The 16,377-nt window shown below is 39.9% G+C and overlaps 2 protein-coding genes across 3 annotated transcripts; both read left to right on the top strand.

Moving 5' to 3' along the window:
- Positions 1-1,194: 1,194 nt before the first annotated feature.
- On the top strand, positions 1,195-5,071 carry aurkaip1 (aurora kinase A interacting protein 1). Of its 2 annotated transcripts, XM_065961716.1 has the most exons (5): positions 1,195-1,294; positions 2,448-2,553; positions 2,642-3,105; positions 4,701-4,846; positions 4,883-5,071. In XM_065961716.1, exons 2-4 carry the CDS (start codon positions 2,502-2,504, stop codon positions 4,815-4,817), a joined length of 633 nt encoding a protein of 210 aa, XP_065817788.1. In that variant the 5' UTR covers positions 1,195-1,294; positions 2,448-2,501; the 3' UTR covers positions 4,818-4,846; positions 4,883-5,071. The 2 variants fall into 2 exon arrangements, with proteins under 2 accessions (XP_065817788.1, XP_020492542.2); XM_020636886.3 differs by having other exon boundaries at positions 4,701-5,071.
- A 937-nt stretch (positions 5,072-6,008) lies between these two features.
- On the top strand, positions 6,009-15,992 carry LOC109986500 (matrix remodeling-associated protein 8). The gene is made up of 10 exons (XM_020637180.3): positions 6,009-6,190; positions 9,736-9,762; positions 9,870-10,178; positions 10,572-10,673; positions 10,771-11,232; positions 13,693-13,851; positions 13,974-14,004; positions 14,095-14,174; positions 14,362-14,415; positions 14,539-15,992. The coding sequence occupies exons 1-10, from the start codon at positions 6,163-6,165 to the stop codon at positions 14,562-14,564; spliced, it is 1,278 nt and encodes a 425-aa protein (XP_020492836.2). The 5' UTR covers positions 6,009-6,162; the 3' UTR covers positions 14,565-15,992.
- Positions 15,993-16,377: the final 385 nt, after the last annotated feature.

The following is a 16,377-nucleotide window of genomic DNA, read 5'->3' on the forward strand; positions in this document are numbered from 1 at the left end:
ACAAGTGAATCAAACTAGAGCAATCTAAAAGTGGAGGCTTCCCCGGTTATGCAACCATGCCACAGGGAAGAGAGAAACACATTTAGTTTTAATGAGTGAACTGACTCATGACTGAATGTATCTGCTAACAACCCAAAAATGGCAATATCTAAATATCTGTGCAATTCAGAGACGGGTTTAGAGAACCCTTTTTACAATGGGGAGAATATCACAAATGATAGAGCTTAACGTTTATGGTGTTGCAGTACCATACTGTACATTTAAATAGAGTCTATACTGGTAATGCTGGGACCAAGATTTAAAACTACCATTAGAAATATTAAAATAAATACATTACTTCTTCTGTTTCATTCTCAAAATGTTACTATGGGCGATGTGACTGCTACTGCTTACTTTCTTCAAGCCACACAGTATTGAAACGGTTAACTCTTTGCAACATGACATTAGCTGCCATTTCAAGAATTAATTTGCAGGAAGCTTTGTACACTTTGTACATCCTCTTCATCGTAGCAGTGTTTATACATTTGAAAGGAACAACTTAAACATGGAGTTGCATTTCCATTTTGCACAGGTTACATTCCCAAAAGCTTTTTCTCAAACCGGTTAAATCCTTTGTTTTGATTTATTGAGTTAATATAACAGAATAACATTTCATATTGCACTGCTCTAAGGTGCTAGCGCCCTCCTGTGGAGTCTTGAAGCAGTAAACTCTTGTGACTCAATCTTTCATGAAGTATTAGAAATAATCGACATAAAGTATTGTCTTGTATTGTCTTGTATGACGTAAATCAGGATCATAGAAGGTAAAATAAGATAAGATAATCCTTTATTTATCCCACAATGGGGAAATTTACAGTGTTACAGCAGCAATTGACTCAATAGAATTTATTAACAATTTAAATAAAAAATAAAAATTAAGAATGTACAAAAAAATAGATACTAAAAAATAGATTTACAAAATAAGAAATAGATCAGCTATTTGACAAAATAGAAGTAATAGTAACAAAGTAGCCTATACAAGAACAACAAATTACAAAATGCTGTTTTGTAAAAACACGCAAACAAATTTGACTGGTAACTACATTATTACATTTTTTTTTCATCTTCGTAATAATAATAAACAAAACTGAAATAACTATTATAATATTAAAAGTATGGTTCTCAAACTGTGCGCTCTGGCGGAACCTTTGTCGGGTATGGGAAACAGGAAACGCGTTTGATTTCTGCGGGACGGGCCGGTAGTGATCTTCTGCAGTCACATTGAAGACGAAAATCGCGGTCACAGGATTACAAGGTAATTTATTTTATTTATTTTTTTGCCGTTTTAAAATGAATGCAGTCATAGTGGTCGAGGAACTGAAGAAAAACAACATTAGTTTGAAGCTTTGTGCGCTCAGTGTCCAGACTCTCTGGTCCGACACTCACTTACATTAACACATTCATTCTCTACACTGTACATTAAGAAACATCTGATTTTTAAGTCAAATTGTTTATTTGTATTGATTGAGTTAGATTTGCTTATCAACCTCTTATGGAGTCGTTGTTTTAAATGTAGTCGATGACACCAGTTTATGTCAATTTACTGTCAAAACTATTACTGACATGTTATTAACTCTCCAGACTGTAGAACTGCAGAAAAATGACTTTAAAGTCTTTTTGTGGTCCAGCCAAATGAGTTGCAGGCAGAATATTGGAAATGTGGCAATTCTTTGTCTTTTTAATGAGGTTATTAATGTACAAATGTTCAAACATGACCTTATTTCCACAATTTCCAAGTTTGGGATCAATAAAGTAATTCTATTCTATTCTATTCTATTTGGAAGTTAAGGTACTCTGCCTTTGCATTGCCTGTACAATAATAATAATAAGGCGTCATGATAAGGCAAAAGGCATTCACTTCCATTTGTTACTGTATTTCACTTGGTTGCATTGTTAAAATAACAACAACCAAACACTATTTCTTTGCTCCACTTCAGTCAAGCTGCTGTGTGTGTGTCAGAAGTGCTTGATGACAGATATTAAAACACCTTAACTCCACTGCAGTGAAACAGTGACTTCACTTTGATCCGCAGCAAAAAACAAAGGCAGAAGACCTTAACTCAGTTTGAGCAAGTGAAGTTACAGCACCCCGCCTTGGTTTCTCGAGGGCTTTTGGAAGTTAAGCCAAATACAACCTACTATTTACTCAAAAAAAAAAAAACAACACAATTGACTCAAGATATCTGTCCTCATAATAAAGCTCGTCTGTAATGTTCCAAAAATTGAAGTGACTGCCTTTTGCCTTTGTAGGGCAGTGCAGCCGACAGTCTTTGTGACGTACACATTCAGATGATTGTCATTATTATTGTGGCAAATTAATACGCTAGTTAATAACGCAATTCGTAAACGTAAATCTTTTTGTTGTGGTACGTTAGTAAAAAAAAAAAGTGCTTCTCTCTTGCCTGCAGGACCAGTGACCAATCCTCCCCCTCCTCATGACTTATTCCGGATGATCATTAAAGATGTTTACCTCCAAGGTTGTTCCTCGTTTAAGTCTGATCCTCAAAGCAACGTGTAAGTATGATTTTGTATCTTCTTGTCCATTGAAATGGTAAACTGAACTCCTTGTTTCTCTAATGATTCTGTTAATGACGTTGTTTAGGTGGACTTCAAGCCCATGGAGTCATTCTGAATGGATGTGCACGGCGGGCTCTTCCTGCGTACTGCTCCTCACTGACACAGAAACAGAGAAACTATTCCACAGCAGCCGACAACACATCCCCTCCGCGATGGGTCCAACTTGAACCAGAATTGGAGGAGGCTCTTGTGCCACGCAAGCTGTCAGTAAGTCCTCTGGAGAGCTGGCTCTCCCTGCGCTACTCCCTTCCCCCTGCACTGGATTCTGCCCCGCCGCAGGAGGACGCGGGGCCTGTGGAGGAGAAGGTGCTGCCGCCAATCGCTGTCCCTGTGTTAGAGGAGGGTGAGGGTTCAGCGACACCCCTTCAGTGTAAGAATGTTTTGGAGATCCGGCGACGGATGATGAACCGGCATAAATACAGGAAGCTGCAGAAAAGGACAAAGTTCTTGAGAAGGAGAGTGATGGAGAGCAGGGGGAGAAGAAAGCAGGTGAGCGTCTCTTTTCTCTGTTTGGAGCTAGAAGTTGACTTTGTTGTAAGTTTAGGAACATTTACCCTGACACGACGCATCAGGAATATTGGTATAAAATGTGATAGCATGATTAGAAAATTTACTGCAGCTGTGTGTTTAAGCAATAATGTTGACTCAACCTAGGGCTGGGCTATGTATTGTTTTTCAATAACTTTAAATAAACCGGGTTAGTAGAACATTTAGATTTTCAGAAATGAAATGAAAAATATTTTTTAACCATACTCCGACGCCCCCTCTTGGGCTCCTGTAGTTCACCTCCTCCCCCCCTTTGTTTACTTCCTGAAGAGTGGCTGTGTGGCCCCAGGTATGTTATACATTTCACTTAAACCCCCAATTTTTTTATAAGGTTACTTTATTCAGGGTTCCCACTCTTTTCCAGAGATCATTTTTTCAGGACTTTTTTTTATCGTGCCGCACCAATATTAAGTCTTTAACAAGGCTAATCACACCCACTGTGAGCTACCGCTTCAAAGGTTAAACATTTAATATCATGTTACGGTCAACGCAGTATTGCACTTGGAGAGACGATGCCAGCAGAGTGAAAGGACCATTAGCCAGTATCCGGCCTGTGTTTGACTCACACAGTTGGGTATTCATTGTGCATATGAACACATTTTTATCCACACATGACGCGGTTCTCTTTTCCGATCTGCAGTTTAGAAACATTGTCAAACGTGTGTAATAGTTGTATTTCACTCTCACTTTTGTCAGGCACAAAGTAAAAGCAGAACACAGTCCTGGAAGTGAGACGGCAGCGAGGTTAGCAAGAAAGACCGACTAGAAAGAGAGAGAGAGAGATTCAGTGCAAGTTAGCGCGTCATCAATAACGTTCACTGACTACTGTTGATGTGCGGACTTCAACCTGAGGAGGAAACACAAGTCTGCCTGATAGTTGTTGCTACAATTCACTCTCATGGTGTTTTTTTTTTCTTCTCTTTTTGTGAAGGATATTTTCACTACATCCTCTCAACTAAATTGCAGGCTTAATGAATATCCCCTTTTGACACGAGGGGGAGGCGGAGCCATTACATTATCCATAGACTTCCATTCAATCTGCGCTGTGGATTAATGTAACAAATAGCTGCTTTTATTAACGCGTGGCTGTAAAAATGTCCAACCCTGTAGGAGAGTGTTGGAATCATTTTCCAGAAACAACACGTGATTTTCCAAGACATTTAACTTTTTCTCTCATTTTCCAGGTTTGGGGATTGGGAAACCCTGTTTATTAATCATTGACGGGAAATTTGATTAGTAAAATGTAATTTATTTGTCATATTTATATATAATGTTTTTTAAGGAGACAAAACAAAATTGTTAATCGAGTTTGTTATGAAAAAATCTGAGATTTTATCTCTTAGGCCACATCGCCCATCCCTACTTCAACCTGCTTTAGTTTGTTATACATATTTCCAGCAACCGGGCCTTGACTAGCGCTGAAAGATGTTAATTTTGATTAGAGTTGTTGCTAGTCTGTTGCTCCCGATGAACTCTTATTACAGCACAATGTTCAGTAACTAGCTGAAAACTGATCTGTGCCGGCTTTTCCTCTGCAGAGACGATTTGAGGAGGACCTGAAGAAGATTTGGTCACGGGCTGGACTGAAGAAGGCTCCAGACGGATGGAATACACCTAAGCTCTTCCTTAAGCAGCATGGAAACAGAAGGGACTGAACAACACAGACGGTTATTTGAGCCTGTGCCACACACACACACACACACACACACACACACACACACACACACACACACACACACACACACACACACACACACACACACACACACTGCTGTTGAAACAATCTACCCACTGTCAATGCTTTGCAGCCGTATTGGAGCCTGTCTCAGTGATGACCACCTACTCATGGTATCACTATTTTTCAGAAAGTGTACATAAACTAATAAAGACCTTTCTCTGTCAAACCTAAGGGGTGGTGTTTATGTTGGTAATAGAATTGGAGGACAAATGACATTTTCCTGTTCTTACAGTAGATGGCAGTATTGTGCAAATACTGAAAATATTCATTCACATTGGAATTATAAATCAAGCTGTTTTTTTTTTTACTGTATCTATGCATCACAATGAAACAGTCACCACGCTTGGTAAAACAATAAAAGGAGAGCATCATATATTCTCTCTTCCTTTAAACATGATTTAAGTTACCGGTAATATCTTAAGCTTTATAGAGAGCGATGTGTTTCAGTGGTACAGAGGGTCGTCTCTCAACCAGAAGGTGTCGATTTGATCCCAGCTCCTCCACAGCCTCTTTTTTTTTTTAAACGTCCAAGAAAGTCTCTTGGCAGGTTGGTGGTAAAAAGTTACATAAAACTTTGATGACAAGCAAAAACCAATAAATAAATAATAATAATTAAAAATATATATATATATTGAGTTTTATTAGGTTTGTGTTTTTATCGTATGTGTTTTTCTTTCTTAATTTAGTTGAGGAAAGAATGTAGATGGAAATATCCGTATTGGATGAAAAAAAGAGGCATGAGGAAAAAACAAATCAAGACATTGGATCATTAAGTTGCTGACATGAGCAAACAAAGTGTCCCCTCAAAATGCCTTTAATGGTTACTATTATGTATAACATGAAGGTGATGAAGGATGATTTGAGGGCCTCATGTAGATGTTTGCATTGGGCTGGAACAGACAAAAGAAACGACTGTTCTGTTATTTTAAAGAATACTGCAATTGTTTCGTTTTTTTAACATTACTCATGTCTGCGTAGTGTAGTAAAGCACGAACAACAAAACTCATTCCAACTGTGATTGTAAATGTGTTTCATGTTTATTGGTGAATCATATAAGCAGAGCAGTGTTAGATTTCATGGCCTGGTGGAGCAGCAGAAGGCGGAGCTCGTACAGACTCCTTCTCTGCAGAAATTCAACAAAACACAGCTGAGCTGCTGCTGCTGCTGCTCCGACAACTTTCAGAGTTTTCTTTTGTTTTCTCAACTGATGCTCAGTCCACCTCTGTCTGCCTTTCACCTCCGCTGCCAGCACTTTTAGCACCATGAACCTCGATATGACACTATTAAAACGTAAGTTCTCCACTTCTTTTGTACTTTTTCCGAGGAAACTTTTTTGTTGTTGCTGCTTTAATCAGATCCAGGTTAGAATTTACCGTCGGGAACAAAAGGAGAAAAGTGGTCTGCTCTCTTGCCCTGCTGCTGCAAATGTCTGTTTTTCTAGATAATCATAATCCTTTCAGCATGATGTCTTTGCAATGAAATTTATAGAACTGATTTATCTTCACCCTAAACCATTATTGTTTGTGTGACCCATTTGCTTAACAACGAAATTCAATTTTCTGTCTGTAAAAATATGTTTTACATTTGCTTGTTTACACAATTTAAATCTGCTTGTTTTTTTTTGTTTTTTTGAGGGGGAAAAAAATCTAATTTAAATGATACAAATCTGGAGTTTAAAGGCTCAATATTTAGTTGACTGAGAATAGATTTTTTTAAATCTCAATCGTGATTTGAATATAGGCATAACTATTTTTCAGTTTATTCTAATTATTACTAGATTTCTCTGTCATTTACCTAACATGCTGAATACCGTTTTTCTACTACAGATAGCTTTCATTTTTAAGTTTGTAAGTTCTGAAAATCAAAAGGAAGGGGAATGCAGCTTCGTGGACTTCAAAGTGGGACTGAGCATTACATATAGACTATACAGTATCGCTGCATGGCTTCGACTCGCCTGTGGAAACAGTGTTTGTGGGATTTTCTTTTTTTTTATGGCTACAACCCAATGTGTTTCTGGTTAACTGCGGTCTGAGCTGAGGAGTCAGCACAATCCTGCAGCCTGTCATTATATGTGTCAGTAATGAGAGTTTCACCACGAGTGGGCTGCTTTGAGTCCAGGCTGCGTGGAGGAGGAGGAGGAGGAGGAGGGGGATTTACCACCACAACCATGTTTTTGATTGCTGCTGTCTTAATTAACGGCCACCAACAAAAGGGCACGGAAAAATAAGAAGTGCAGAAAAATAAGCTCATAAACATGTAGCTGCTCACCAAAGACTGGAAAATACAAGGTTCACGTGAAGGTGACGTGGGTTTTGTAAATACAGCTCCAGTATGCATCCCTCGACTTTCTGTCCCCATTCAGTTGAGCAGACAGATTTTTACAGAAACTTGCCTCAACACATAAAGATGATGCTGCGTGTAGGCTATACTTCATGAAGCTGCCTTTGGCTATGAAGTTTGGGCTTAATCAGATATAAATCACATAAGACCAAGAAGGACAGACATCTCCTGATCCTCCACAGATCTCTTACAGAAAGAAGAATCTAAGTAACGTTATCCTTAAACATCAAACACATTAAACATGCATGTATTTTAGAAAAGGGCTCCTTTTAACCAAGGAGGAGACATCATAGCGCATCATTAATATTGCCAACAACATGGAAAGTCATGGCCAGAGCGAGATAACATGTGAAAACAGGCAAATCACAAGAAGTGCAAATACTCAAAGAACAATCACTAGAATAACAGACAATCAAATAAGAAGCAAAGGTATATGCAAAGAACTGAAGAATGTGTAGAAACACGAGTAAAAGAACAGAGAGAGTGGATGATAAGTCATTAAATGCAGTTGTCGGAGCTCTTCTAGTTTTAGAGTTTAAGAGTTTTATTGCATGATTAAAAAAATGCAGCGCTCACCTTTTTCCCCCCATTTGTGTTTATAGTTTATAGTCAGATAATTGGCTGCAGAGGAACATAGGGGCCACGAGGTAGGCTACTAGAAGATGAGAGTATTAGTACTGCAGGATGTTCACAGCTACTGAAGGCATTGTAAACAAGAGAAATAACCTGATCTATTTTAAATAACAAGCAAACTAATAGGACTTTAAATCAAATTGAGAGTCTTGGCTGCCATACTGCAAAGCTGCGTGTCTCAGTCAACAGGCCTCTGAATGCATCATTGTATGTTTTGCTGGGTCTGCAGCTCGACACATTTGTTTGGTTTACTCTCAAAGTGTGACACAGCTGTGAGTAAACTTTACACACCCGAATCATCCATGAATCAGAGAAATGATGCTGAGTGAATACATGCTTTCAGGTTGAGTTGAACATATATATAACCCTTTTTCCTGTCATATCCTCAGGATGACTGTTAAATTGATTCTCAATGTGACTCCTGGGGTAACTAATAGCAGCAGTGATTTTGCAGGTCATTGGATAAATGCCTGTTATTATAGCTAGTAACTCAATAGCACATTGTTAAGTCTTTAGAGCTTAACCAGCCTTGTGAGTCACCAGCCTGTGTCTCTGTGTGTGTGTGTGTGTCTGTGTGTGTCTGGAGGAGAGATGAGAGAAAATTACAGGGGCTGGGACACTTTGTTTTACCTTCTGCAGGGAAGTTTATACCCCTCAATAGAAAAGCCACCAGAGTTTTCCAGAATGAGGTCTCCTCTCCATTTGCCAGAGTCAGAGAGTGTGTGCTGAAATCATTCTGTTCATCTCGAGTTATTATTATTATTATTCAACTGTTGCACATAGTTCCATAATCTCTGCATGCTCTGCTGGGTTATATGCTCTTCAGTTGCAGCGCTCAGGTGAGGCAGTGTTTGCCTGTGTGCCTACATATGAAGTGAATCAGCCATATGCAGCCATGATGTGCTCAACATCTGGAAAGAGAAAGCATGCTTTGGACTGCATCAAACAGATTTTGTGCAGCATGGATTTAAGCGTTAGGTCTTCACCGTCAGGGATTGATCTGAATGGTATTTGCGGCTTCTTTGCAGCAGTTTAGGAAGAATTCAGATCCTTAACTTAAAGCTACTGTGAGGAGTTTTGAATAAAATGATTTTATGATTTGTTGATATTAATCTGCTGCCTTTCAGAAGTAATAAATAATGTATTTTACGTTTTCTCCCGTACTGAATTCATCCATGCATTCTGTACATTTTCAAACAACACCATATGTCTCTGCACCTGTGGCCTCTATAGATCACAGGCCTCATGAGTAGTGTAGTTAAACTACACATGTGAAGTGTTGACACCAGGCAGTGTGACTGAGGTGAGCTCAATAGCTGCTCCGTTCTTCATGACCTCAGGATCACGGCCTTGCTACAAGCCTGCAGCAGCAGCAGCAGCCAGGATGAATAGAGGCTCTATATTCTTTGTCAGTCTCCGCTGCCCCTTCAGTAAACAGGTGACTAAATAGCACTGTGGGGAAAAAAAAGCCTTAGAAATAGCAAATGCGATGTCGGGAAAAAGTCTTATCTCTAGATTTTGTTGTTCACATCTTGTATACTTTTCTTCTGCTTTGTAGCTCCGTGTGGAACTTTTCTTTTTTCAAACTCTGCATTTGACCGTGTCGTTGTTTTCTGCTTTCCTTTCCTCTGTTTTAAACAGTCCTCTCACTGAACCCACATCTGCTCCAAAGCTCAAATACTTTCATTTTGGTTCAGCCCAGGTCAAAACTAAACCCTGTATCCACTGGAACATTGTACTGAGTTTTATTATTCTAAATATTTCCCAAGCCTTTTTAGAGAACAGATAGAGATGTGTTATGAAGAAGAAAGCACAGCTCAGTAGAGAACAACTCTAACTCTTCATGGTTTTGTCTGTTTCAGTTCTTGCAGTGCTCCTCCTGCCAGCAGGTAACACACTCTCTTTACACTGCCTGAATTAAAACTCTATGTTTAGAATTGAATGTTAATGCTTCTCTTTCCATCATTGAGCTAATGTGTTTATTATTTCCTGTCAGCGTGGGCTCAGAGCAGCAGCAGCAGGCTCGGTGTGGTGGTGGAGGCCAAGAACATCACCCTCCCCGAAGGGTCTAAGGCCGTCCTGCCCTGCCACAGCCCCCGCATGGTGTGGACCCAAGACCGACTGAAGGACCGGCAGAGGGTGGTGCACTGGGACGTGGTCCGCAGCAGCCCCGAATACTCTGTGGAGCGAGTCCTGGATATGTCACCCGGAGCGCGACTGAGAGTCTACAACGGCTTCAACAAGGGACGCGTCTCGGTCCCAGAATCTGCTTTTAACGACGGAAACTTCTCCCTCATCATCAACAGTGAGACTTACATTTAAATTAGTGCATAAACAATGCACTTTAATATAGTTCCAAAACACAGTAATACGAATTGTTTCAGGCTTTTGATTAATTTTTTATGGACTTTAGTATAATTGAATTGTTCAGCTTTTCATGTGAATAAAAAGGTCTTAAATTTGATTTTTAAACAGTGTGCAAAGACACCGTGACAGTGGTGCTGCCTGACAGGCTTTTTGTCCATTCATTTACCTGACGACAGTTAAATTAAAGGGTTTCTATTTGTAGATGGTGATGTTTGGCCCATGCTGTCAAAGAAATCTGAACAATGGGAGAAGATCAGAGTGGCGATGTTGTCAGTCTATTTTCCTTCCTTCTACTTAATCTTATGTTTGTTTGGATGCTTATTTTTTCCAGATGTGGTCACGACAGACAGAGGAGTGTATACCTGTAATCTGCACCATCACTACTGCCAGATCCACCAGTCCATTCAAATCCAGCTCAATGTCACTAAATCAGGTGGGGCTTCTAAATTATACAGACAAATGTTATTCCATGAGTCATAATGAATCCAACAGATAAAATAGTTGCCATCTTTGACATCATATTTTTCCAGCTCGGAAAGAGAGGCGTTACTGGGACGGGGAGAAGACTGTTTTCATAGTCCTGCTTGGCAGCTCCGTCGTGTTGCCTTGCGTGAACCGGCGCCCCCTGTGGAGGGAGGGTCTCCAGGAGGACCAGCAGCAGGTGGCTCACTGGGACTTCCAGGCCCCTGGAGTGCGTCCTGACAGAGCCGATCGCCTCGTCGACCTCTACGCCTCCGGAGAGCGCCGGGATTATGGACCCCTCTTCGCCCAGAGCAAGATGAGTGTGGAGGAGGATGCTTTCACTCTGGGGGACTTCTCTCTCTCCATTTCTGCCCTGAAGCCTGTCGACAGAGGCCTGTACTCCTGCAACCTCCATCACCACTACTGCGGCCTGAGTGAGAGACGCATCTTCAGGCTCACAGTGGGACCCCCGCTTCCGTCCGCTCCCACTACAGCACCTAGAGTTTTCCAGAATGAGGAGCCAGAGGAAAGTAGGTCACTCAGCATTAAAAAAAACATCACAAACACCACTTTTACTTTGTTTTTGTTCCAGATGCCGGTGATGGTTAATGTTATTTCCCTGGTTGGTTTCTTGGCTGGATTGTGCAAAGAGGAACAACACAGCTCAAGTTTTTTTCCCCTTGTATTTATAGGCATAGTTGGTCAGTTAAATCAGCCCCTCCTCTTGCCAAATCCTTTCCTCTGACCTCTCTGTTTTTGAGCTGAAGAGGGAGGAGGTCGAAGAATGTAGAAGCGACTTTGGGAAGAAAGAAAGAAAAATGTTCCTGTTAGTGGCTGACTGTGAGTTTAACTCTGGAAGATGCAAAATTACGTTCTATTTCTCGCAGCTCTGGCTTGAGAAGCTGTTCACAGTAAACAGCTTTAAATTGGCGATGAAGGAAGTGGTCTCATTTTCCTTTCTGACTTTTTCTTCATTTACAGCATTAACAGCTGGAGACATTTTAACCACACTGAGTGAAGGAGTAGGCTCCAACAGCCAGTAACTTTGGGAGTGGAGGATCATATCTTGTGTGTTTTTCCCCCCGCGCCATTTAACCCCATTTTCCAAAAAAGTCCCGACCACGTGTCTAGACTGGTTACTTTGCATCTCCAGTTTTGTTTATTCTTCTTTTCTCCCGGTCTGCTCTGATTCTCTGCTGATGTGTGTCAGCCTCTGGTGTAGGCGTGTTTACCAGCAGTCAAAGGAAGTCCCATACATCTGTTCAACATCTGGGCCAGCTGTGACATGAAAGAGTAGAGTAAGGGAAGGGGATGAAGGTATGTGTTGGACTATAGATTCTGCCGTCCTGTAAAGAAATCACAGCCCGTTTATTGGCTTCATAAGTGTGCTTTAAAGAAATGCTCACATGGAAAACTGGCACATCATCTGGGGATTCAAATCTTCTTCATGCATCTCTGGTCTTAAATCATTTTAGATTAAATCTAAGTTATTTGTGCGCATGAAGGAGCCAGCAATCATCCGTCATGAGAGCGTTTCTCTTTAATGCTGTAATTATTCATGGCAAGCACGGATAGGTTATTATTCCTTTGTAAACACGGAGGAGGCGTTTTGTGAGCTGTCAGAAGTCCAACATCTATCTCTGAAAATGAAGACGCTTCCTTCCAGTTCATCGACTTGCAAATGATGCACATCCCACAGGGGCTTAAAAACAACCCACAGGCTAACCTCTGTGCAGCATATGTGAGATGGTCGCTAACACGTACACGCTTGTCAGATCTGTCAGGAAAATGGTAACGGCCCACCGCCGGGACACGTCTGCAGCGCCGGTTTTGACAGTTGGGCTCTAGAGACGATGACCTTGGACACCTCTTTTGAGATTTCATGCCTATTAGGTACATTAGACAATGACAGGTGATAATTGCAAACCTAGCCCCCCCCGCTGAAGACTTGGGTGATTAAGTCAAAATCAGATTCTCTCCATGTTTGGCTGGATTTGAAAGCACAATCAGAGACTGTACATTAGATGTTTTCCTCATTAGGCTCCCATGCAGTGCCTAGTTTTTCAAGAGTAAAAAGTAGCTGCTTTAATGAGAGGCCAACGAGCCATGCCTAAGCTTTAATTTTATATCAAATTTGATATATGAATTAAAGAGAACGTGTAAAACTATAATATCTACGAGTAGTTTTTAAGCCTTCAACATCTCTGAAAACATGATTTAAAGGGTCATTCCGCATAAGTAGAACAGTTAGAGTTGTTATGCAACTAGTGTTTTTTTTCTTTGCCTGTCGCCTTAAATATTTATAGCAAACCATCTACAAGTGTTAACTAACAATCTTTTCCCGAAAAGCCTGTGAGCTGGCGCAGATGTGTTCAGACTGGCCTGTCAGACGGCGTAATGATGAGCTCTTAAGAAGGTGTTACAGATTTATTTTTCCATGCATGCAGAAGCTAGACTTCTGTGTTTGTGAGAAGACAAATAATAATAATAAAAAAGAAAGGCCTAAATGGAAAAGTCATACAGACATGCAGACAGACCACATAACAGAGTTTGTGTCTCTCTTTCCTCACACTTCGCCTTTTTTCTGGCCAGCCTGGGATTTTTCAGAGCAGAAAAAAAAAAACCCAGCTGCATGACATCAGGTCTGGAAGTCATTACCACAGAGCGGCGTTTTGACATTTAACTCCCGCCCTCCCTCCTTCCTTCTGTGTCTCTGCTTTTTTGGATACAAATGAAAAAGGATTGAACCTCGAGAGAGAATAGAAAATGTTTCATTTTGTTAAAGTTCTTGTATATTGCCTTTATGTTAATCCAGAGTAAATATCCAATACATCAGTGTTTAGTGCTTTACTATTTACTTTTTTAAAATGTGAAAGCACACTTAATTGTCCTGATAATTAAATTCAGAGTATTTACTTTTGTTTCCTACATGCTCTGTCTTTATACGAGATACCTGCTATGGTTTGATTCGATCCATGTTCTGCCTTTAGGGACTGAAGAGTCTGAGAGCCCACGCGTTGTGACCGTCATCCTCCCTGAGCATCGAGGTTATTTCTTGCAGCATCTGGGTTACTTCCTGGCAACTTTCTTACTGCTGGCGTTCATCGTTGTCGCTGTAATTGTGCTGACTCGGCGGCGCAAAAAGAGAGGTAATGTGTTTATCTAACCTGCACATTGTGTCTGGCATTAAGCATGAATATCACACATGTTTATTCCAAATTCATTTGTTGAGACAGTGTGTTTGAGATGTCTTTTTAAAAATCTTTTTCAGGGCTTGAGTATGAGCTGCGCGGATCTGAGCGGTAAGGCGTACAAATAAATAATGTACAATTATTCCTCTTCTTTTGAGTCCAACTTCAATCATAACAATTCCTTCTTTTTCTTCTGTGTAGGAGAAATAGGATGAGTCAAGGTGAAATGTCATTAGATTGCACTGAACTGAAGGCCTGTAACCAAGCCCCTCTGAATTCAGGTACAATAAGCATCACCAACTCACACACACACACACACACACACACACACACACACACACACACACACACACACACACACACACACACACACACACACACACACACACATACACACAGAGTAAAACTCATCAATAAAAAATGTGCTCTCTGCTTTTTGATAACCGTTATGTCTTCTGAAACTCACAGAGTACAAAAACAACCTGCTGAAAGAGCGAGATATGACCAAAGACTGCAATAACGGTGAGTGTGCTGACTTTCATTTCAGGAAATAATCCTCAGACAAGAGCACTCTTATAGAAATAAGAAATATTACATTATATTTATGATATATCCCCCCCCCCCCCCCCCGACCTTCTCCTTCAGACTTTGAAGGAAAGCTGTGGAAGTGAGTGCATGTTGCTGAGCTGCTGGCAGGTCCAGAGCAAACACGGGAAGAGTTAAAAAAAGACTGTGGAGAGAAAGAGGACAAAGAGGAGGAAACCCAGGAGAGGACAGGAGGAAAGCTCCCTCTGCTGTTACTCCAACACACTAAGCTTACACTAAGCTTTTTCACTTAAAGCCATAATACGTTTGTCACATGTTTTATATATATATATATATATATATATATCATGCATTTGCAGCAGCTGTTCTAACAATGTGGTTATACATATACTGGATTCTTACTCTTGACATTCATATTTGGTTTAAGTTTAAAATTAGACATATTGTATGTTGTTTTTATTAGGTTTTCTTCTTTCTTTTTTTTTTTTTTTTTTTACAAAAATGCATGCTATTCGTTAAGGTATGTTTTATTTGTACTTTGTATGCTTACAGGGATGCATCTAATAGTTTTCCAATTTGCACAAAATATACTGTAATTTCTAAAGGCATTTTATTGCTTAAGTTACTGTATGAGAAGAGATTTTGGAAACAAGTGACACATTTTTACGTATAAATGATTCCCCCCCAACAGGTGTTGCAGCGATGGAAGCGGGCAAGCGAACTGGTTCAGATAGAAGTGATTCTACACGGCATATAAAGTCTCGTAATTTTTTTCTAATAAGCTCCATGACTAGAAAGTTGGTAAAAATAGGATATATATTGGAGATGCTTTTGAAAAATTGAGAGAGTAAGTTTTCTAGACTTATCCAGAGCTGGCTAAACACTGAAGCTTCAATGTCTGCGAAATGGCGAACTGTGTACTCTAGGGAGGAGGGGGCGGGACAAGACAACGCTCTCCAATGTTTTGAGTCTAGATTGAATTCTACATGTCTTGAGTAACATATTGTTCCTTTAAATTGTACTGTTCATTTAGAAAACACTTTTATACAAAGCGATAAAGAAACCAGAGAGGGGAAAATGTACCTTTTGAAAAAACTTTTAAAAGATTTTACAAATCAACTTTTTTTTTTCCATTTAGTATTTTATCTAAGTGCATTGTACAACAGTTCATTGATTGCTCATCAGGTGAAAAATGAAATTATTGGACTAAAGGCTCAGTCAACCAAAACTCAGGAAATAAGAAGTTTCTAATAGATTTTTTTCAGGGTTTAATTGCATTTGGCATTTACAATAATCCCTGTTTGTTTTTCAACACTGACTAAAAATCACTACTAAATCTGCTGGCACAAAACATGTTACAAACTGTCTGGCTAATAGCTGTATGAGGAGAGCTGCAGGAAACAGAGCGCTTCATAACTGTGTCAGTTATGCTCAATCACACAATGTTACAGTAACCCCCTTTACATTTTTTTTTTTTGTCTCTTGCTCACGTGCACATTCTTATGTTGTTCTCTACTGAGAAAAGATTTCTCTCAATAAAGATTCAAAACATTGTCAAGAGTCTTTTGTTCCAACTATTAAGGACTAAATCAAGGCAGCTTTATTTAGAACATTTTAAACATGGTAATCAAGGTGCTTCAAGTACACAGCAAAATCACCAGTATTAGATTACCTTTGAGAGAGTTAAATTAAAACACTAGAAAAGAGTCTATATGTGAGTCTATATATTTTAAATGTTAAGTTAACTCTCACCCAGAGTTATTTCAACACACGTACAGAGTTGAAAATGAACACAGGCTAACACTGAGCATTGTTGATAGTACTCTACACTGGTGTCAGAAAATAAACTCTACCAGACTTCTCTCAACTCCACTGGAGTAACACTAACAGTTTTAATATAATTAACTCTTGAGGGTGTACAATGTCGAGGACAACCAC

Source organism: Labrus bergylta, chromosome 12, assembly GCF_963930695.1.
Source record: "Labrus bergylta chromosome 12, fLabBer1.1, whole genome shotgun sequence".
Lineage (NCBI taxonomy): Eukaryota > Metazoa > Chordata > Actinopteri > Labriformes > Labridae > Labrus > Labrus bergylta.